General features: G+C 42.7%; 1 protein-coding gene across 1 annotated transcript; it reads right to left on the bottom strand.

The window, feature by feature from the left end:
* Nucleotides 1–252: 252 nt before the first annotated feature.
* On the bottom strand, nucleotides 253–23,100 carry LOC132832497 (SLA class II histocompatibility antigen, DQ haplotype D beta chain-like). The gene is made up of 6 exons (XM_060850552.1): nucleotides 22,924–23,100; nucleotides 11,463–11,723; nucleotides 8,866–9,147; nucleotides 4,255–4,371; nucleotides 2,006–2,035; nucleotides 253–840 (listed from the first exon to the last, which is right to left on the bottom strand). The coding sequence occupies exons 1-6, from the start codon at nucleotides 23,060–23,062 to the stop codon at nucleotides 815–817; spliced, it is 855 nt and encodes a 284-aa protein (XP_060706535.1). The 5' UTR covers nucleotides 23,063–23,100; the 3' UTR covers nucleotides 253–814.
* Nucleotides 23,101–23,464: the final 364 nt, after the last annotated feature.

The raw sequence follows: 23,464 nt of genomic DNA, 5'->3' as shown, positions 1-23,464 counted from the left end.
GAAGTAGTTTGGTAAGTGATGTTAAATTAGTCAAGGTTACACACAGGCAAGTGATCAATATTGCTTCATGTATTGGACCTGCATTGCACACAGAATCAGTGGCTGACAGTCTCTCCACCCTGGGATAGCTCAGCTTTACCATGGGTAAATCCACATGAAGGGCACACTCCACAAACTGGACTCAGTCCAAAATTCAGTACAGAAAGCCTGCTTTTTGCACATTTTGTTTTGATAGGAAAATACAGAGCCTGATTTACAGTCCCAAAGTTTATTAGTTAGTAGTTGAAGCTTTTCATTGAGTGCTGAGTGACAGTAAAGGGGACACAGCAGCAAACCCAAGTACAAATGGTCTTTAGTTTCAATATAACAGATGTAATCAGTTTGATAAAGTCCATGTAAAAGATATTAAAATCAATTGTTTCATTAAAATGGTTTAGATACAAAATAGATCATTTTTCAAGTAAATAAAGGAGATTTCAGAACATTTACAACAAGGCTGTGTGAACAGAAAAGTTAGAGAGCCTACCTACATCCAAGCACTGACCCCAGTATCTCACCTGTCAGGGTGGGGATGGTGTGCAGAGGGAGTTAATCACGGTGTGACATTAGACATTTGTTTTTACATGTCATTTTAACATGATTAGAAAAGTTACAGTGTACAAGTCTCATACATTGCATGACATTAACCACAAGCAATCAAAAGTCAAGGTGAAGCAGCCTATGTATGGTGAGCTGTGGTCACATTGGGAATTTCGAAGCATTTTAGAGCTGTTTAATCCACTATGTCACTCACTGTCTCAGGTCACATCCACAGTTAACTTGCAGCTGTACTCATCAAACCTGGAATAAAGAATTCAGGTTAGAAAGCACAGGACCCACTTACGCACAGAAAATAGAAATTACTGAAGAGCACAGGCAACGTGCAAACCTCTGACAGATAGAAGTGCCAAGGATGGTTAGTCTGTGGAACTCATTACTGCAGGTGGCTATGGAAGCCAAGTCATTGGGTGTATTTAAGACAAGGATAGCTAGGTTCTGATTGGTAAGGGGATCAGGGGTTACAGGAAGAAGGCAGGAGGATGGCGCTGAGAAACAAATCAGCCACTATCAAATGGTGGAGCAGATTTGATGGGCTGAATGGCCTGACTGTCCCCACAGTCTCTGGAACTGTGCATTACACTGACAGTAGACCTTTACAGTTGTGTAATGGATAGTAGCTTACAATTCCAGAGATTTCCAAGAGTCACAGTAATCACTGACTCAAACATCACATTCTTCTTTCACTGTTGCTGGGTGAAATATCTGGAGTTCCCTCCTTAACATGGTGTTCCTACACCAAAGGAACTGCATCAATTCAACTGCAGCCACCCACCATCTTCTCCAGGGTAATCAGGAAGCAGCCTGCAAAACCCATATCCCTGAATAAACTAAAAATACAAGGTTGGCAATAAAGATGGAATCAGGAGTCACATGTGGTAGAAGGAAAACCTAGACAGATCTCATGACAGGAATGCTCCTACTCATACAGCTAACAGATCAGTCTGAGACAGGTTAGGTTCCCAGGGTGGTTCAGGTTTGACAAAGACTCTCCATATTGTCCAGAGATTACCAGTTTCATTGCTCTGTCATTACAGACAGGAAGGGTGGTTTGGGCACTGTTTCACCTCTAGGAAGGGTTCAAGTTACACTGCAACCAGCACAATCTGATATGAAGTGGGTTTGGGAGCAGCCTCAACAAGATTTCTGGAGGTGGTTTTACAGTCTAACCCAGGATGTACCTGTCTGGGAGTAAGCAGGAATGCAGTATTGTGGTCATCATCAGGTTGCCATTTAGTAAGGTTGTGGCTGAGTTGGATTAAGCGTTTAATAGCCTATGCCTGTTCCTAATTCACATTGACAGCTTTCACAGCTAGAATTACACTGGAATGCAGCTATTGGTCAGAACTGGCACCTTGTTTGAAAGTATTCCTCCTTTCACCACATCCAAAATAGCTGGTATACTTACGTGGACCGTGATTGCTGGAGTCCAGAATAGCTGGAAGAGAAAGGAAACGAGGTTAGTCTGTCTCCAATCAGGATGGTTATGGGTTCAAGTCTCACTTGAGGATTAAACAGATCAGGGTTATACTCCAATGTGGTACTTCAGACTGCTGCAGGGTTAGAGCTGCTGCCTTTTGGCTGAGATATTAAATTCAGGTCCCCTCCACCCCCAAGGGAAAGTAAAAGATTCAATGGCATAATTTTGGAGTGGAAGAGATGTTTCTGGTGTTTTGGTCACTGTCTAACCTTCAAACATGTCAAATATTTGGAAACCAAGTATTTAGCCATTGGCTCGCATCAAATTAAACAGATTACCTTGGAGTATGAAGGTGTTTTGAACCTTGTCCATTTGTTCATTGTTAAAATATCTGGTCCAACATGTAGATGGTTCAGCAAACCACCAAACCCTGTGGCAATTAGGAAATGCTAGAGACGGGTAAAGGATGCGTCTGACAGCCTTCAGTCACACCACAGCACACAGAGCTTCCGAGTGACAGCTACTCTTCTCATATCAGAGCTGATGAGGAGTTTGTCATCTCAGGAGGTCATGATGTGGAGGCTCCTTCAGATGAAGTGGCAGTGCTCTGAATGCTGGTGATTTCAAATAAACCTGATAATATATCCTGACTCTAACCTGATGTTAGGTGATTTCGGAGCTGAAGTGACAGATCTTTAGATACATCGATGCTTTGGCCAGTCCAGGCAAGTGAAAGGAAGGAACCCTAAACACAGCCACCTAATGTAACCAATATTATGGTTCTTGTATGACGTTCTTGTAGGATGTCAGAACACCATCAGATAACAAAGTCTGAAGGTGAGAACAGCTCAGCTAGAATGCTGGGCAGGTACAGCATTAACATAATTGCTCAATGAAGCAAGGGGAGGAATTTTAACCCAGAGTCTGTGTAGGAAACACTATTCAATTAATCCAAGGAGCAGCCTCAATAATCAGATCGGATTTTACCATTCAATCTAAAACGTGTTCAAATAAAACACATCCTAAAGAGAACAGTGATCACCTTAGCTCTTTGTTCAAGTCCTCATGGTAATCAACATGAAACATTGCCTATATTCCAATGAAGTCCAGAGGAGATCAAATGTGAAATTAGAGTACCCCACCAGGATGGTAATCAAGAATTGACATCTCAATGCCAGTGGGCCCAGACTGTAAAACTAAGTACTATGATAGTATTAGCACAGTAAATTCCAATAGCCATCTCTCTTCTATCCTTGTTTCAGAGTTCTGTCCTATTTGAGGATTCTCCCGGTTTTTAATCTCTCTCTCCACCAGATTTGGAGGTGTTTGCTGCAACTGTCTTTTGGCAGGGAACACCAACTGTAATCTAGCAGTCACTTGACAATTTAGCTTTGTTTTGGCTAATTCATGTCCAATGCAACCTAAGCTACAAATAGCATTGATCTTTTTAAACCTTATTTCACCGTTTAAAAGGCTTTTGTAAAAGTATGAGTGTCATCGCAAGTGGCAGGTGAAGTGCACACAGGATTTACAACTGCTTTCACTAATACTTATCCAACACATTCTCATGAATCACAAAGTGAAGCATTTTTTCAACTAATAAAAGTCTGATAATCCCACAATGGCAAATCTAATTCAGGGTTCTGTTACTCTTGCATTTTGGCAGCTCAATGTTTTATTGTTCTTCATTCCCTATTCGAGATGCTGTCAGAATCTTTCAGTTGAGATTTCAGTATTCATTATAAGCCTTTCACTGTCTGGTTACATTGCAATCTAATATCAGGATAACTTCGGTGAACCTTCAAGCTAATCTTTACAGTATTCAATATTGTCAATCCATACTTTACTTACAACTTTGGTTACTTTACACTTCAGCTCTTGACAGATAATTTGGAAATTTCACTGATATTCCAATGATATAGAGCAAGATTTATTGATCTCTTCGAAGAAATTCCCTGCTCCATGCCTTCTACACTACTTTGCAGCTAAATGTTTCTAGTCATGGGCAGTTTTTTTCTTACATTGCACTGACAGCCAAGCCAGCTGACTGCCAATGAAAGTTGGTAATAACTCATTTTGATGAACAAACCAAGGTCATAAGCTCAGGAGACTATCATTTGGATGGTCCCAGCCAGCTTGTATTTTCTGTCCAGTGTAATATGAACACAGCTTAGACAGCCCGGGGGAACACCTCCAGCCCCATGGTCCCAGGGTAGGAGTATCACCTAGAAGCTCACCTTTAGCATTCTTCAGTCTCATTATCACTCCAACCAGCAAGATGATCAGCCCAATCACAAAGAACAGGGCTCCGACAGCAATCTTGGGATGTGCCGATTCAGGAATACTCCGGACTTCTGTTCAAATCAAAACAGATGGTGTCATAAGCTTCATATTGACAATCATATTAGGGAGCTACCTTCTGGTTTAGGTCCTTGTTCAAATAAAATAGGAACATGATTTAGGAGCTGAGCAGGCCATTTGGCCCTTCAAGCCTGCTTTACCATTTGCTACAGTCATGGTTGATCAGATTACAGCTGAACCCTGCACTGTCCCCACCCTGGTCCCACAATCTCAATAGTGTAACTGTCTGAATAAATTCAACGACAGCTTCCACTACTTTATGGAAAGGAATTTCACAAACTAGCCACTAACAAAGGAATTCTCCTCAACTTGGCCTTTAAAAGGGAAATCAGGTTTTTAAACTGCAATCCCCTAATTCTAGTCTCTCCTACAAAAGGAATCCTCCCAGCATCTATCCTATGCAATCCCAAGACCTTCTAAACATTAATGAGTTATGGTCTAACCTGTACAGACTTTAAGATCAGCCTTTTATTCAAGGAAAGGACAGAGAACCTTCTGAATAGCTGCCAATGCAATCATGCACCTCTGCCTCACTGTCAGAGTCCTACTGCATGGAGACTGGAGACAGGCCCTTTGATCCATGCCAACCAAAAATGTCCACCCACACTAACCCCATTTCCCTGCACTTGGCCATATCCTTCTAGTCCTTTCCTATCCATGTATTTGTCCAGATGCCTTTTAAATGTTGTTAATGTACCCAGCTCAAGCACTTCTGCTGGCAGCTCATTCCATATGCGTACCACCTTCTGTGTAAAAATATTGCCCCTTAGGTTCCCTTTTACTCTTTCCCCTCTAACTGCAAACTGATGCCCTCTAGTTCTCAAATCCCAACCCTGGGGGAAAAAAAAAATCACCCTATCCATGCCTCTCATGATCTTATACACTTCTGTAAGATTCCCCCTCGGTCTCCTACATTCGAAAGAGAAAAATCCTAGCTTGTCCCAACTGCTCCCGATAACAGACCACAGTCTTGTGAACATCCTTTAAGTTTCTTCTGCACTCTTTCCAGTTTAACATTCTTCCTACTGCAATGATTTGAAGGTGCTGGTGTTGGATTGGGGTATACAAAATTAAAAATCACAACACCACATAGTCCAACAGGTTTATTTGGAAGCACTAGCTTTCAGAGTGCTCTGAAAGATAGTGCTTCCAAATAAACCTGTTAGACTATAATGGGTTGTGAGATTTTTAACTTCCTATGGTAAGGTGACCAAAACCGAACAATACTCCTACTGCAGCCTCACCAATGTCCCATATTACAGCAACACAACGTCCCAACTTCTACACTCACTGCCCTGACTAACGAAGTACCAAAAGCTTTCTTCACTGCCCTGTCTACCTGTGACCCCACTTTCAGAGAACACTGCACCTGAACTCCAAGGTCCCTCTGTTCCATTACACTCCTTAAGGCCCTACCATTCTCCATGAAACTCTTCTTTGCCTTAAATGCAAGACCTCACACTTATCGCTGTTAAACTCCTTTTGCCATTTCTTGGCCCACTTCCCCAGCTGATCAAGGTCCTGCTTCAATTTCTGTTAACCTTGACTGCCTATTTTACTGCTACCTGCAAACTTGTGTCCAGATCATTGATAAAGATAACAAACAGCAATAGGCTCAGCACCAACCTGAGGCACTCCAGCAGAGTCAGGCCTCCAGTTTGACAAGCATCCTTCCACTATTACTCTCTGCTTTCTAAATCAAGCCAATTGTGTATCCAATTTCCCAACTCCCCCTGGATTCTATGTGATCTAACCTTCCAGAGCAGTCTACCGTGTGGAACCTTATCAAAGGCCTTACTGAAATCCATACTGTCACTTGTCCTGCACTCAATCTTCCTGGTTAATTCATGATAGTAACAAATTTCAGGCATTACCTCCCACTCAAAGCCATGCTGACCACTCCTAATCAAACCCTGTCTTTCCAAATGCATGTATATCTTATCTCAATCTTCAAGTAAACATACCTACCACAGATGTTAAGCTTACTGGTCTATAGTGCCCAGTTTTTTCTTTACAACCCCTCTTGAATAAGAGCACAACATTCCCTACCCTCCAATCTCCCAGACCTCACCCATGGTTAACGATGATGCAAAAATATCAGTCAGGGTCCCTGCAATTTCTTCCCTAGCCTCCTTGCAGTTTTCTTGGATGTATCTGGTCAGGAGATTTATCCACCTTCATACATTCTAATTCATCCAACACCTCCTATAATTGTGATATGGACTGTCCAAAGTATCGCCGCTAACTTCCCAAGTTCTCAAGTCTTTATGCCTTCTCTGTGGTAATGAGGAGACATATTCATTGAGGACCTCACCCATCTCCTGCAGTTCTACACATGTCCATTTTAGTCCTTGACGGGCCCTATTCTCTCCGGAGATTATTTTTCCTTTAATATACAGGTACTTAAAGAACCTCTTTGGATTCACCCTAGTCATCTCAGCCAAGGCAATCTCGTGCCCCCCTTTCAACCTACTGATTTCCTTCTTCAGTAAATTCCTGTATACCTTGCCTTGATCCCAGCTGCCTGCACCTGAGCCATGCCTCCTTTCTATCTCTTGTCATCCAGGGTTCCCTATTCCTGTCAACCTTGCCCTTCACCCTCATAGGAAGATTAGGATAAAACGGAATGCAGTTCTCCAGATGTAGTTCTACCAATGTCCCGAACAAGCACAGTAAACTTCCCTACTTCATATTCCATTTCACTTGAAATGGACATCCATTTGCCCTCCAAATGATTTGTTTCTGTATCAGGACAGAAAAATCCCACTGCCATGACATTTCATCAATCTGCCATTTAACTTGTACTCCTTTCCATTCTTCCATTTTATGTTCTGGAATCACACAGAAGCATAGGAGGTATAGCTTAGAGACTGCCAATTTCTGCAGTGTTTGGAGAAAAATGGAAAAGTAGGAAGTGTGATTGTATTAGAGTTTCAGCAGTATTTCCCTATATCATTGCAAGTGGTTTTCAAGATAATACAGCCTGTATTCCTATTACATTGAAAGTGACTCAAAAAGGAAGATTCCAATACCCTCATGGACATGAGCAAAACCTAAGTATAGTCATGTCCATTAAGATAGGAAAGGAGCAGGATGTGCATGGAGTTTAGCAAGAGGTTAGTAATCTTTAGATTTAGGGACAAAGACAAAGATCACAACACGACTAAACTTTCATCTTTATGGGAAACTGGCACTGGTTTTGGGGAAGATGGTGCTATCATGATATTTGGATAGGAATGTAGATAAATGGAGAAAGGACAAAAAAGTAGACAGTGGAGGTGTTGGGAAAATAAAGCAATTTAGATCAAATGATAAAGATTTATCTGGATACATGAACTGATTAAAAGAGCAAGAATAAAATAAAAGTTAAACAGACAAGGAGTGTCACTTATAAACATGTACTGCAGTGGTCACTACTAGAACTTTAATTGTATCATAACTGTTGTAACAGCATGAACAGAAGGAAATACCAGGCTGCAGTATTTTTAAAGCATATGATAACATGCACAGGAGGCAACACCTGAAGGTGTACACAAGTTTCAGACAATCAGAATGGTTAAGAGAACAAAGATAAAACCACCATTACATTATAGGAGAAAGTTAAACCACAACACCAGGTTATAGTCCAACAGGTTTAATTGGAAGCACACTAGCTTTCGGAGTGACGCTCCTTCATCAGGTGATGAAGGAGCGTCGCTCTGAAAGCTAGAGTGCTTCCAATTAAACTGTTGCACTATAACCTGGTGTTGTGTGATTTTTAACTTAACTTTGTACACCCCAGTCCAACACCGGCATCTCCAAATCATTATAGGAGAAAAGTGCACTAAAGTCTGTAAGGCAGAAAAAATTGGGAAGTGCTCCAGATTTTTTTTCTAAGGATCAAATTGTATAAAGAGATTGGAATTCAGGATTTAATTCTTAATTCCTTTCAGCCTGCTCCATCTCAACTTCTCCTTACTCATCATTCAGGCCTGCAAAGGAGATCAGGTCAGTGAGTTGAGACTCAGCTTTAATCACCATGATCAGCTTTATTCCCCAAAGCAGAAGGAAGTTAGTACAGAAACATCGATTTTAGGAATACAATGAGAGAATGGTTAGATTTTTTAATGCATTAGATTATGCATTAAAATATGTGAATCACTTTGAATAAGCAGTGAGAAAGTGGCTAGAAACAAAAAATAAAATGAATGGAACATAAGGGACCCACAAAGGAGTGCCCATAAATTGTAGTCAAGGATTCTTACTGAAAACTATTGGAGAATGGGTGATACAGAAAAGGATAATTACAAGACAATTTATAATGGAAAAATCTGGTCAGCAGTTAAGGACAGTCTCCCAGGAACAGAATGTGATAGTAGTGACTCAAAATTCTGTCATTTGTAATTATTGATAGATTAAACTGAAACTATGATACTGATCCTCTCCCCCACAGATGAGTACTTTCAATGTTTTGTTTTTGTTCTGAGCAGTATGTAGATTTGTCTTACCCCAGTCCACACTCCTGGGCCCCCTCAGGCTGCTGTGTTCCACACGACAGGTGTATTTATCCCCAGACACTGGCTGGTACTGGAGGAGATCCTCCACCTGATAGGTCCAGTCACCATCTGATAACAGGACAGTGTTGATGGCACCATCAGGAATTGGTGCTCCATTTTTCAGCCACGTGACATCAATCTCAGGAGGGTAAAATCCAGTGACATGACACGAGAGCAAAGCTGACCGTGCAGAATGCTGAGAGGCTTTAGGTCGGATAGTGACTGTTGGTTCAACTGGAACAGAAAGACAAGTTTCATAATACAACAAGGGCAGAGAACAAGTTCAAATTTTACCATTTGCATTGGACTCTTCCCCCATCTTCATTACTGGGTGTCCAATTCCTGAATAACTCCAATTAGATCCATATCTCCAGGCCCTGACCTACATTCAGGTGACCAGGGTTAGGATGAATTGTGAAACTGGAACAGAACACCAGTTCTTTAAAAACCTCCAAAATATCCCCTCCTGACCCATAGTGGGATTTAGTTTCATCTCAATACTGTAGTCTCCTAAACTGTTCAGAAGCCCAGGTGTGTACTGCAAGTCAGACTAGGTGACAGAGCTGAAAATGTGTTGCTGGAAAAGGGCAGGTCAGGCAGCATCCAAGGACCAGGAACTTCGACATTTCGGGCATAAGCCCCTCACAGAGACTAGGTGACAGCTCAAGCAGCGAGAAGGGGCAGTGTTGGATATTAACTACAGTAGTTTGTAAAACAAGCTGAGCAAGGTCCAAGCAATCACACCATGTACAGAGGAATGGCTGATTAAGTGATTTTTAGCTCAAAATACCTGTTAATCAGTCTCAGGCATCATTTCACTTCATAATGAGCAATAAGTCACATTTAATTTTTTAACCTATTTAATTACATCAACCTATTCAGAGATGCTGTTACACACACCTGCAGTACAGGCAGGACTTGAACCTGGGGCTCCTGGTCCAGTAGATACACCACCACAGAACATGAATGTGATCAGCAAAGTGCAACATTGCATTTGACAGAGAAATAGGAAACTAACAAGGTCCTAGCTTTAAGCCAGTGTGGCTTCAATGAAATGAGATGGAGTGCACTCACTATAAATTGGATAACATTAAGTGTCATTTAGAACCAGTTGGAAGTGTTAACTGAGATATTAAGCCAGTTTATACACCCAAAGGGGGGAAAGAGCTCTATTTGTCTTAAAGACCATGGTAGGGAATCTAATCTAATCACTAAAGTAGAAAACAAAACTACATATAAATTAACAAAGGCTCTTGAGGCAGTGGTAGTATCCCTACTCTTAAATCAGCAGCAAGTTCAACTCTGCTGTGACACCTTTGGGGCAGGTGGATGTGATGATTAGAAAATTAGGTTGATTAAAATATACAGGAAAGCCCCAGGTTACAAACAAGTTCCTTTTGTTTGCTGTTCGTAAGCCAAATTTGTGCTTAAGTCAGAACAAATACAGGCTAATTAGTTCGCCTATTCATTAGGACGAAACGTTGTATTTAACTCTGATTTTTTAAAATACGTTTTAAAATGAGAAGCCAGTGGTCGGTTTGTAAGTCGGGTGTTTGTAACCTGGGGACTTCCTGTATAAAGACAACAGCATCTTGTGAATAGAAGTGATAAATAGAAAATTAGAGCGACCATGAAACAGCAATTACAGGTACGGGACCTCACATCCAACACCTTCAGGCTGAGACTGTGCCAGACTTCAGACATTTCAGAGACATTGTCTAGGCTGCACATCTGGTAGGGTCATAGGTCATCTGGAATACACATTAAGTAGTGAAGTGGTTAACTGGTCTGGAGTGACACCAGGACAATGCAGCACTTAGCCACAAATGTTTCAAATGTATGGTACATTTGAGTGCTTGGTCCAGGTTTTTGGACACTACAGGTTTTTCAGCCAAGAATTTGAGGTACTTTGAAATGAGAGTCAAAGTTATTCCAGTACAGCCTATAATAACAGAATATTGCCCAGCTATGTCCTGTCCAAAGTAGAGCAATGGCTAGATATCTGCAGCCAGGCAATGCAGAGTGGGAAACTCAGGCTGATAGTGATGGCACTTACCTCAGTTTTGGCACACTTAAGATTTAATGACTACTACAATTAAAGGGTAGAGTTTAAAGAGATTGCGAAAGCAACAAGGGTGATGAGAGCACATAGAGGGTATGGGATGCACTGCCAGAAAATGTGGTGGAGGCAGGTTCAATGAAGGCATTCATGAAGGAATTGGGTATACATGCTGTGTAGGGATAAGGGGAAGGCCAAGAGATTGACACGAGGTAATGATGCTCATTTGAAGAACCAGTATATGCACAATCTGAGGCTGTAGACAGCTGATCGAGAGAGAGTGTGTTTTACAGATCCCTGTAACAGGGACAGTCTGGGCTGAGGGTCTCTAACTCAGGCAGAGTCTGGGACCCCGTTTCCAATGCAGTGCGGTGTTGTCCAGTCCTGGGGCTGGTGCTGATACTCACCCTGGGGAAGGCTCTCCCCTCAAACACACACCGCGTTAGGGGGCAGGGCTGGGATCTCCCTGTGCCCCCCGGGCCGCTCTCACCTTTCCGGGACAGCACCTCACTCTCGTCGATCCCGATGTTATTCGGACAAAAACCGAACGCTTCTTGGTACCGGGTCTCCCCCATCTCTTTAGTCAATCTGTCCGCATTAGACTTCATCCAGTCCTTCACAGCGATGAACTTCTTCTGGTTAAAGTCGAAATACATGATCAGTTCATGATCATAGATGTGCTGCTCGATGTAGGTCCAGCTCCCGGAGCTGTTAAAGTCACAGCCGGTAAAAAAGTTACCGGTGTGAGCGTCTGAGAGAGAGAGAGAGAGAGACACACACACACACACACAGACGGAGTTAATGCGGCTCCGAGCCGACAGCACAGAGAGAGTGTACCCTCTGTCCGGGGGTTACACCCAGACCCCACCTACACTCCCTCACCCCGCCCCCCAAGCCCAGCCCGGGGAGGGGATAGCCCCCAGAGAGCCCTCCCTCCCTGAACCCACTTCCAAACAGCGGCACAGACCGGAATCTCTCCCAATCCTCGGAAATGTGACCCCAAGAGGCAGGAAATTCAGGGAGAAATGTCAGGGTTGAGAACACTCACTGCAGGCACTTTCCCGACCCCCGGGCGTTTAACGCTCCATTAATGGTCCCATACATCAACTATACAAGGTGAACGATAAATTTGTGGAGAATTGGAGGTGACTAGAAACCAGTGGTTGGAGATTATTTATCTAGGATCAACCCACACTGTAGAATGTAAAGGAGGACCGTCTCCTCAGGACAGCAGTGGAGGGGTATTAGATTACTTAGTGTGGAAACAGGCCCTTCGGCCCAACAAGTCCACACCGACCCGCATTAGGGAGTAACACTGGTCAACCATGTATCATAAGATGGAAAGGTCGGAAAAAAATATCAGCTGTAGGTTTGTTAGAACTCTGATGAAGGGCTTATGCTCGAAACGTTGAATTCTCTATTCCTGAGATGCTGCCTGGCCTGCTGTGCTTTGACCAGCAACACATTTTCAGTTCTTAGAACTCTTTCCATGATCTGCATCCTACAACTGGTTGGTTGTCTGCCTAAGCAGAAATTACCACAAGGCCTACACTACCAAAAATCCTTTTTTGGTATTAGTTCAGATACTAACATCATGTAGAGAAGGATGTCCAGTCTTAGTCACAGATGTGCAGCACAGAAACAGACCCCAGTCCAACTCATCCATGCAGACCAGATATCCTAAACTACTCTAGTCCCATTTGCCAGCACTACAGATGCCTTTTAAGTGCTGCAATTATACCAACCTCCACTTCCTCTGGCAGCTCATTCCATACACATACCACCCTCTGCATGAAAAAGTTGCCCCTCATGTCTCATATTTCCCCTCTCATCCTAAACCTATGCCCCCTAGTTCTGGACTCCCTCACCCCAGAGAAAATACCATGTCTATTTACCTATCCACACCCTTCATGATTTTATAAACCTCTAACATCACCCCTCAGCCTCCAACACTCCAGGGAAAACAGCCCCAGCCTGTTCAGCCTCTCCCTATAGCTCAAAACCTCCAACCCTGGCAACATCTTGAAATCTTTTCTGAACTTTCAGGTTTCACAACATCCTTCTGACGAATAGCCGCAACATGACCTCCCAACTCCTGTACTCAATACTCTGTCCAGTAAAGGAAAGCATACCAAACACCTTCACTATCCTGTCTACCTGCGACTCCACTTTCAAGGAACTATGAACCTGCACTTCAAGGTCTTTGTTCAGCAGCATTTCCAGGACCTTACAATTAGGTGTAAGTCCTGCTAAGATTTGCTTTCCTAAAATGCAGCACCTCACATTTATCTGAATTAAACTCCATCTGCCATTCCTCAGCCCATTGGCCCATCTGGTCAAGATCCCATTGTAATCTAAGGTAATCTTCTGTCCACTACACCTTCAATTTTGGTGTCATCTGCAAACTTACTGACTATACCTCCTATGTTCACATCCAGATCATTTATTTAAAATGAATGAAAGTAGAGGACCCAGCACTGATCCTTGTGACACTCCACTGATCACAGGCCTCCAGTTTGAAAAACAACCCTACATCATCCTCTGTCTTCTACCTTTGAGCCAGTTCTGTATCTAAGTGACTAGTTCTCCCTGTATTCCACAAGATCTAACCCTGCTAACCAGTCTCCCATGGGGAATCTTATTGAATGCCTTACTGAAGTCCATATAGATCACATCTACTGCTCTACCCTCAATCCTCTGACTTCAAAAAACTCAGTTCAAGTTTGAGAGACATGATTTCCCATGAACAAAGCCATGTTGACTATCCCTAATCAGTCCTTGCCTTTCCAAATACATGTACAACCTGTCCTTCAGGATTCCCTCCAACAACTTGCCCACCACCAACATCAGGCTCACTGGTCTATAGATCCCTGGCTTGTCCTTTCCACTTTTCTTAAATAGTGGTGCCACATTAGCCAACCTCCAGTCTTCCAGCACCTCACCAGTGTCTATTGATGATACACATATCACTTCCCTAGCTTCAGAGTTCTAGGGTACTCCTGATCAGGTCCTGGAGATTTATCCACCTTTAGGCATTTCACGACATCCAGCACCACCCCCTGTAATATGGACATTTTTCCCAGATGTCACCGTCTATTTCCCCACATTCTATATCTTCCATGTCCTTCTCCACAGTAAATACTGATGCAAAATACTCATTTAATATCTTCCCTATCTCCTACAACTCCACAAAGACCACCTTGCTGATCTTTGAGGGGCGCTATTCTCTGCCGAGTTACCCTTTTGTCCTTAATGTATTTGAAAAAATACACTGGATTCACCTTAACCCCATTTGCCAAAGCTATCTCATGTCCCCTTTTTGCCCTCCTGATTTCCTGCTCAAAGTATACTCCTACTGCCTTTAAAATGAACAAAAAAGCATATGTAACATAACACTCACTAGCTAGTTACATCAGAGATAAGTGACCTGAGATTGCCAAGTTTAAATATATGTCACTGATATTAAAATATTTCTGGTAATACATTAACTAATAGTATTTAACTCCACTAATTTACTGGAGTTCATTGAAGTAGATCAGGGGAAACCAGTAAACGTACTTCAATTTCCAGAATTTTTGATAAGATGTCACAAAGATTTTGAAGAAAAATAGAAGCTCATGGTGTTGGGATGACATTGATCTTGAAGATTAGCTGGTTAACAGGAACCAGACAGTAGGAATAAAGGGTCATTTTCAAGTTAGCAAGATGTCACAAGAGGTGTGCCACAGGGGTCAGAGCTGGGGCCTCAACTCAACTCAATACATGATTTGGATGAAGGGATCAGGGGTATGGCAGCTAAATTTGCTGATACAAAAATAGGTATTTGTGTAGAATTGTGTAGTAAGTGTAGAGTTGTGTAGAGTACATACAGAGCCTACAAAGATATATGGACAGTTTAAGTGGGCAAAGATCTGGCAAATGGAGCTTAATGTGGGAAAGTGAACTGTTAATTTGACAAAAAAAGTTTTAAAAAGGCATATTATTTACATTGAGAGAATTGCAGTTTTGAGATAGAGATCTGGGTATCTACCTGCATGGATCACAGGATTAGCACTGCTGCCTTACAGCACCACAGAGCCAGGTTTGATTCCAGCCTCAGGTGACTGCATGAAGTTTGCACATTCTCTCCATGTCTGCATGGGTTTCCTCCCACAGTCCAAAGATGTGCAGATTAGGGTGAATTGGCTATGCTAAATTGCCCAGTGTTCAGGGATGTGTAGATTAGGTACATTAGTTAGAGGGAATGTAAAGTACTGGTGTAGAGGAATGGGTCCAGATAGGATACTCTTCAGAGGGTTGGTGTGGACTTATTGGGCCAAATGGCCCATTTCCACACTAAGGATTCTATGAATCAAAATGAGTAATCAAGAAAGCTAATAGAATGTTATGTTCTATTGAGAGGGGAATTAAATGCAAGAGTAGGGAGGTTATGCTTCAGGTATATAGGGCATTGGGGAAACCACATCGGAGTACTTTGCACACTACTGGTCACTACTTATGGAAGAATCTTAATGTGATGCAAGTAGTTCAGAGAAGGTTTACAAGATTATTGTCTGGAATGAGCAGATTACTTTATGAGGAAAGGCTGACAGGCCAGGCCTGCATCTTCTGGAGTTTAGAAAAATCAGAGGTAACAAGATCCTGAGAGGACATGACTGGGTAGATGTGGAAATGATGCTCCTTATGGGAGAATCTAGAAGAAAGATTGCAGATTAAAAATAAGGAGTTACCCATTTAAGGCAGATGAGGAACACATTTTTCTGAGGGTTGAGTGTCTTTGGAATTCCCTTCCTCAAAAGGCTGCGGATGCAGAATATTTAAATATTAAGGCAGAAGTAGATAGATTCTTGATTACTGAGGAGATGAATAATCAACAGGGATGTGCAGAAACATGGAGTTGAAATTACAATCTGATCAGCTATGATCTTACTGACTACGCTGAAAGGGCTGAGCAACATACTCATGTTGGTACAAGATCAAAGTAGAGAGGATGTTTCCACTGGTGCAGGTGAAACTAGGACAAGAGGGAATAGCCTCAAGATTAGATGGAGAGATTTGGGACTGAATGGAGAAGGAACTTCTTCACCAGAGAGTTGTAAATCTATAGAATTTCTTGCTCAGTGAAGTAGTTGACGCAACTTCAGTAAACACTTAAAGCTAAGATTTTTTTTAAAACAATAAAGGAATTAAGGGATATGGTGAAAGTGCAGGTAAATGGAGCTATGCCCATGAAGCTATCAGCCATGATCTTATTGAATAGCAAAACAGGCTCAATGGGCCAGACGGCCTAGTCCTGCTCCTCGTTCTTAAGGTATGCTTAGTTCGCACAAAGAAATCCTTTATACCCTGATGAGTGCAACTCATCTTCCAATGTCAGTAAACTTTCAGGTTTTGTCTTGTACAATAAAGGGGAAGACCAAACTTAAACACATGAGGAAACCAAGAGAACTGATGTGCAAATAGGGAAGGGAAGATTGAAGATCATGCAGTAGCTTGTAGTCAAAGTAGGATGCTTTAACAGGTGACTGATAGAAAAGGGAACTATTAAATATCACAGTAGCTTCAGAGGATGTTGATATGGCCAGGTGTCCTTTTAAAAGGAATATAGTCAAGGAAGCAAGAGACTGCTCATTGAGCAAAATTAACTTTGGGAAGGAAATGGGAAGGAGAAGAGATGGGAAGGTGTTCAGATCTGACAGGTTCTCCTGCCCATATCTGACTATGCCCTCAATCTTACAAACAGGTCTTTGACTGAATTCTTCAATTTAATTGCAGGAAAAATTGGCTTGTGGCAATGGTCAATAATATTGATTTAACTTCACTGCTTTGTCCTAGAGCAGCTGAGACTAGGAGAGCAAGAATTACTGGCAATTGCTGTGGTCCAATCAGGTTAGACAATGACCAAAGTTATGCAGCAGATATGCTGAACCCATGGGTAAAGGAGAGAAGCCTGCTGGGCATTTGTATTAAAGATCAGTACCATCCACAGTAACCACAATGTAAAGTATGAAAACAAGCTGGAGGGGAAGATAACAGCACATTTCCCTCGCCCTTTGAATGCCCACTGGGGAGAGATACTTTGGGCAGTTACTATCATTTTAAATATCAAATTAAGTCAACTTATTCAGACATAATCGCATCTTCCTGGCAAGTGGAACTTGAACCCAGGCCTTCTGGTTTATAGATAAGGACATGACCACGAGTGCAAGACATCCCCCTCGCCACACCCCAAGAGGCAGGGATACTACCACTGTATGACAAGTGCCCCACAATTCAAGATTGTTTAAGGTCAGTCATTACAGTTCATGGACATATCGGCAGAGGTTCCTCAGTCTAGAAATATTTTCAAATCAACCTGTTCAAATATTTTATTACACACTACTACAGCAGGTGGGGCTTAACCCCACATCTCCTGGCTCAGGTAGGGACTTTACCAGCGTGCCATAACAGTCTTCCTAATTTGGTTTCAACTTAAATATTTTGAATAGACAATATCACTAAGCAATCATTCCATGAAAAATAGGGGAATTAAGTCACATGAACATCAGATTAATGTCAAAATTATGGTTCATTATTACCAACTAAACCTGTGAGTATATCCAATATTAACCAAAAAAGTATCTTTTATTTTATTTTGTTGATATTGAGTAAAAGTTGCAGTACTCATCATAATGCTTCACTGTCCTTAACTGGGGGACCTACACCAAACAGGAAGTAGTTTGAGGAACCATGAACCTTCCATTAAACACTTGAGCTTCCAGAGTTGATTCAAAAACTGAAAACCACTGCTCCCATTTGTTGAAGGCAGTTGTTTTGTAATGCTTCTGCATTCTTATTCACACCAACACATCTTTTGTTTATTTGCTTGTCTGATTCCTACATACTCAGTGTCAGAGATGTACAGCACAGACGGCCCAACTCATCCATGCAATCCAGATATCCCAACTAATCTAGTCCCATTTGCCAGCTCTTGCCCATATCTTTCTAAATCCTTCCTATTCATAAACCTTATTAATGTTGGAATTGTACCAGCCTCCATCACTTCCCCTGGCAGCTCATTCCATACATGTACCACCCTCTGCGAGAAAATAATTGTCCCTTAGGTCCCTTTTATATCTTTCACCTCTCACCCTAAACCTATACCCCCTAATTCTGAGCTTCCCCACCCCCAGGAAAAAGACTTATATTTATCCTATCTATGCCCCTCATGATTTTATAAATCTCTAGAACCCTCAGCCTTCAATGCTCCAAGGAAAACAGCCACAGCTATTCAGCCTCTCCCTATAGCTCAAACCCTAGCAACACCCTTGTAAATTTCTTTGGAACTTTTCAAGTTTCATAACATCCTTCTGATAGAAAGGAGACCAGAATTGCAAGAGATATTTCAATTAAACAATCAAGAAAGAATTGCTTTATTCAGTACTGCAGACTTACAGTAAAATTATCATATCTGTTCCTGTGCTGGTTCCTCCAGGGTCAGCTGTGACTTTTGCGGTTTGTTAATTTTTTCTAGATGCACTCTGCTATCCAGAGATACACGAACTCAAACAGCAAAGACAGGAACTGTGCAGATTCACTGCTATGTCAGTTAGCAGGTTTCTGTCTGTCTCCCTTCTGACCATGTGCTTGCTTTCTTGGTCTGCCTTTTCTCCTTTTAAAAAGGCCATTGTTTAAACTTTTTTCTCCAAACTCCAAAACCATGCAACAGCATATGAAACATTAATTGCTGCTTTTGGAATTCAAGGAAATCACCTCCAACACCAAAAGATCTCAGAAAGGAACAGCTCTTACAGCCACAGTTTTTTTCTGTCCTCCATCTTGGATTACCCAGAATACCAATGTACAATCATCAGAACAATATTAGGCTATTCAGTCCTTTATTGTTCTATTCAATAAGATCAAGGCTGATCTTGTGTGGTCTCAGCTCTATTTCCTTAACTCTTGACTCCTTGGGTTTTTTGATAAGCTTCAGTGAGATTGCCTTGAATAAATTTAAAGATTCAGCCTCCACTAGTGGCTGGGATGAAAATTCCACATTCTGATGACCCTCATATGTCAAGTCTCAAAAAGGAGACTTCCTCTTAAAACTATTTACTGAGCTCTCCCCATAAGAGGGAACATTCCCCCGACATTTCCTAGTATCATGTCCTTTCATTTTTTGTTCCAATAAGGTCACTTAATTTTTCTAAACATCAACATACATGGAGCTAACTGTTCAGCCTTGCCTCCCAAGGCAAGCCCTTGACCCCAGGAATCAGTCAACTAATCCTTTTCTGAACTGCTTCGGAATCAGTTATGCCCAAGAGACCAAAACTGTACACTACTCCAGATGTGATCTCAGCAAAACCCTGCACAACTAGCACTCAAGTTAATTACTATTCTCCTTGCAGTAAGCTATAACATTCCTTTTGCCTTTTGAATCACTGCTTCCAGTACAACTTTCACTTGTGCTCTAACACCTAGATTCCTCTCTACCACAGGTTCTGTGACATCTCTCCCCCATTTAAATTATTATTCCAGCCAAAATGAGAGTGTTCAACATTTATCCACCTAATCCTCCACCTATCAAATTTTATCCATTCACTTAACTCTTTTGCATACTCGCCTCTTAACTGGGTATCATTAAATTTCACTATCATACATTCAGTCCACTCATCCAGCTTAAATGGTAGCTAGAGATTCTCATCTCATCCCTGTGGCATTCTATAGAGACAGCTTGCCATTTAAAGTCAGAGATACAGCACAGAAACAGACCCAGTCAAACTTGTACATGCTGACCAGATATCCTAACCTAATCTAGTCCCATTTGCCAGCACCACCCATATCTCAATCTATTCATATACCCACCTAGATGCCTTTTAAATGCTGTAATTGTACTAGCTTCCACCACTTCCTCTGGCAGTTTATTCCATACACACCACCCTCAGAAAGAGTTGCCCTTTATGTACCTTTAATATCTTTTCTCTCTCATCCTAGACCTATGCCCTCTAGTTCTGGGCTGCACCACCCCAGCAAAAAGATCCATTTATCCTACTCATGTCCCTCATGATTTTATAAACCTCTAAGGTCACCCCTCAGCCTCAGACGCTCTGGGGAAAATAGCCCCAGCCTATTTAGCCTCACCCTGTAGCTCAAATCCTCCAACCCTGGCAACATCCTTGTAAATCTTTTCTGAACCCTTTCATGTTTCACAGCATCTTTCCGATAGGAAGAGACCAGAATTATTCCCACTCTACTTCTGGTTAGCTTAATTTTTATCCATGTTAAATCGTTATTCCTAAACTATCTTGTACAGCAAACTTCATGGCATCTCAAATACCTTTGGAAATCATGTACACCACACCAATTCTGATTACCGTGGATATTACTGCATCAATACTATAGGATTACTAAGAATTTCTCTTTTGCAAAACCACATTGGTTTTTCCTGACCACACCACAATATAAGGAATTCTTGTAACCTCAATTAAGCATCCCTTCATCCTATGACAAGTATTAGGCTAACTGGATAATAGTTTCGGTCTTCTGCCTCCTATTTTTAACCTATTGGGCAAACTGTCATTTGTGGTTTTCCATCACATCTTCCCTATATCATTGTACCTTGCACTCCTTCCTGTCTAGACTTTTATCACTGCTTGAAACATTTTTGCGGATGACACAAAAGTCGGTGGAGTTGTGGATAGTGAGGAAGGAAGTGGTAGGTTACAGCGGGATATAGATAAGTTGCAGAGCTGGGCGGAAATGTGGCAAATGGAATTCAATGTAGCTAAGTGCGAAGTCGTTCACTTTGGTAGGAATAACAAGATGATGGATTACTGGGCTAATGGTAGGCTACTTGGTAGTGTGGATGAGCAGAGGGATCTTGGTGTCCATGTACACAGATCTCTGAAAGTTGCCACCCAGGTAAATAGTGCTGTGAGGAAGGCATATGGTGTACTGGGCTTTATTGGCAGAGGAATTGAGTTCCGGAGTCCTGAGGTCATGTTGCAGTTGTATAAGACTCTGGTGAGGCCTCATCTGGAGTATTGTGTGCAGTTTTGGTCGCCATACTATAGGAAGGATGTGGAAGCTTTAGAACGAGTGCAGAGGAGGTTTACCAGGATGTTGCCTGGAATGGTAGGAAAATCTTATGAGGAAAGGCTGAGGCACTTGGGGCTGTTCTCATTGGAGAAGAGAAGGTTTAGGGGAGATCTGATAGAAGTGTATAAGATGATTAGGGGTTTAGATAGGGTAGATACTAAGAACCTTTTACCGCTAATGGAGTCAGGTGTTACTAGGGGACATAGCTTTAAATTAAGGGGTGGTAGGTATAGGACAGATGTTAGGGGTAGATTCTTCACACAGCGGGTTGAGAGTTCATGGAATGCCCTGCCCGTATCAGTGGTGAACTCTCCCTCTTTATGGTCATTTAAGCGGGCATTGGAAAGTTATTGGGCTAGTATAGGTTAGGTAGGATTTGGTCGGCGCAACATCGAGGGCCGAAGGGCCTGTACTGCGCTGTATCCTTCTATGTTCTATGTTCTATTTTACATTTTTAAAAAGTAATTAACCTGGAACATCAACCATTTCATTCAATAAAATGCTTTCATTTCAGCTGAGCTTTTCCAGTATATCTTAATCATTTTTAAAATTCAGACTTCCAGCACGTTAGTAAACCTAACAGCCTTCAAGATTCAATAGAAGACAGTTTCTACCGAGAAGAGAAAACCCCTCTATCTCACAACATTACCTCCAATAAAACCAGGCTGAATGCCCAAAACTGAATTGAAGGAGATATGACCAGTCTTTAAAGAAGCTTTAACATTCCATGTAAGCCCATGTTTACATGTAAACAGCCACCTTTCTCATCAGCGCATTTAACAATTCAATAATTGAAGCCAGTGACCACTATATAGAGTCATGGAGATCTACAGCATGGAAACAGACCCTTCGGTCCAACGTGTCCATACTGACCAGATATCCCAACCCAATCTAGTCCCACCTGCCAGCACCCGGCCCATATCCCTCCAAACCCTTCCTATTCATATACCCATCCAAATGCCTCTTAAATGCTGTAATTGTACCAGCCTCCACCACATCCTCTGGCAGCCCATTCTGTACATGTACCACCCTCCAAAAAAGTTGCCCCTTAGGTCTCTTTTATACCTTTCCCCTCTCACCGTAAACCTGTGCCCTCTAGTTCTGGACTCCCCCAACCCAGGGAAGAGACTTTGTCTATTTACCCTATCCATGCCCCTCAATTTTGTAAACCTCTAAGGTCACCCCTCAGCCTCCGACACTCCAGGGAAAACAGCCCCAGCCTGTTCAGCCTCTCCCTGTAGCTCAGATCCTCCAACCCTGGCAACATCCTTGTAAATCTTTTCTGAACCCTTTCAAGTTTCACAACATTTTTCCGATAGGAAGGAGACCAGAACTGCACATGATATTCAATCCAGGATAGGTTTAAAAATGTAAACATGACAATGCATCAGGACATGAGGGAGCAAACCATTTCAATGCACGCTACCCAAAGTGTGAACCATGTCAGGCGGAGATAGAAACACAAAGTATAGCAGAAGGCTCTGCTAACGACTTTGTGTAAATATTGTAGTTTTCTAATTGAGGGTCCGGTTGACTGACGAGTGAAGGGAGGTGGCCAGAAGGTGAGCACAGGGATATGACCCAGACCGTGTCTGACAAAGGGTGCGAGGAAGCAGACCACTACAAGCTGCTCCGGCGACGATGTCCCGGGACCTGCCCCCACCCCCCCCCCCCCGGTTATAGCCGGGACCTGCCCCCACCCCCCCCCCCCCCCGGTTATAGCCGGGACCTGCCCCCCGGTTATAGCCGGGACCTGCCCCCACCCCCCCCCCGGTTATAGCCGGGACCCACTCGATCCCCACTAACCCCGAAGCTGCTATCCCTCTGACCCGGGCAGTGCAGAGTTCAGCCCCTCTCCGGGGATCACTCACCAGCTCCGCTGTCTCTCCCTCCACTGAGGAGGATAAATGTTCCGATGAGGAGGGGGAGGGGGATCGGGATCGGGATCGGGATCGGGATCGGGATCCGGCTCCAGAGGGAGCGGCGATCAGACACAATAACCAGATCCATTCCCGGACAGACCGAGACTGCAGCGCAGAGCTACCCGGAAAGACCTTTATATAAACATCCTGGCCAATCAGAACAAGGGATAGACAGAGGGCCGGGACTTCAACAATCACTGACCAATTAGAATTAAAGATAAAACATCCAATCAGTGCTGGAGGTGGAATGACAGGAACCAATTAGAAATGTCTAATAACCAGTGGGGAACAAGCCAATCAGAGCCATGCTACGTGCAAAGAGTGGCCAATCAAGAACAGAAACACCGCGGGCGGAGACCAATCAGCCTGGGAAGTATCCGTCCGCAGCCATTACCTGGTGAATATAGACCAATCAGCGGGGAGTATTAGTTTTCCCTGTTCTGTGGACCAATCAGAATTGGGATGAGCAGTCCGTTATTGACTAGACCAA

This window comes from Hemiscyllium ocellatum, chromosome 35, assembly GCF_020745735.1.
Source record: "Hemiscyllium ocellatum isolate sHemOce1 chromosome 35, sHemOce1.pat.X.cur, whole genome shotgun sequence".
NCBI classification, from domain to species: Eukaryota; Metazoa; Chordata; class Chondrichthyes; order Orectolobiformes; family Hemiscylliidae; genus Hemiscyllium; species Hemiscyllium ocellatum.
This window is presented reverse-complemented; position numbering and strand designations above follow the sequence as displayed.

What these genes read in the sequence shown, in the direction of transcription:
- LOC132832497 (XM_060850552.1), bottom strand. Translation starts at nt 23,062, where the DNA reads ATGGATCTGGTTATTGTGTCTGATCGCCGCTCCCTCTGGAGCCGGATC. An exon ending in AGGGAGAGACAGCGGAGCTG is followed by an intron (nt 11,724 to 22,923) that starts GTGAGTGATCCC and finishes TCTCTCTCTCAG; the next exon opens with ACGCTCACACCGGTAACTTT. An exon ending in CTCCAGCAATCACGGTCCAC is followed by an intron (nt 841 to 2,005) that starts GTAAGTATACCA and finishes TCTTTATTCCAG; the next exon opens with GTTTGATGAGTACAGCTGCA.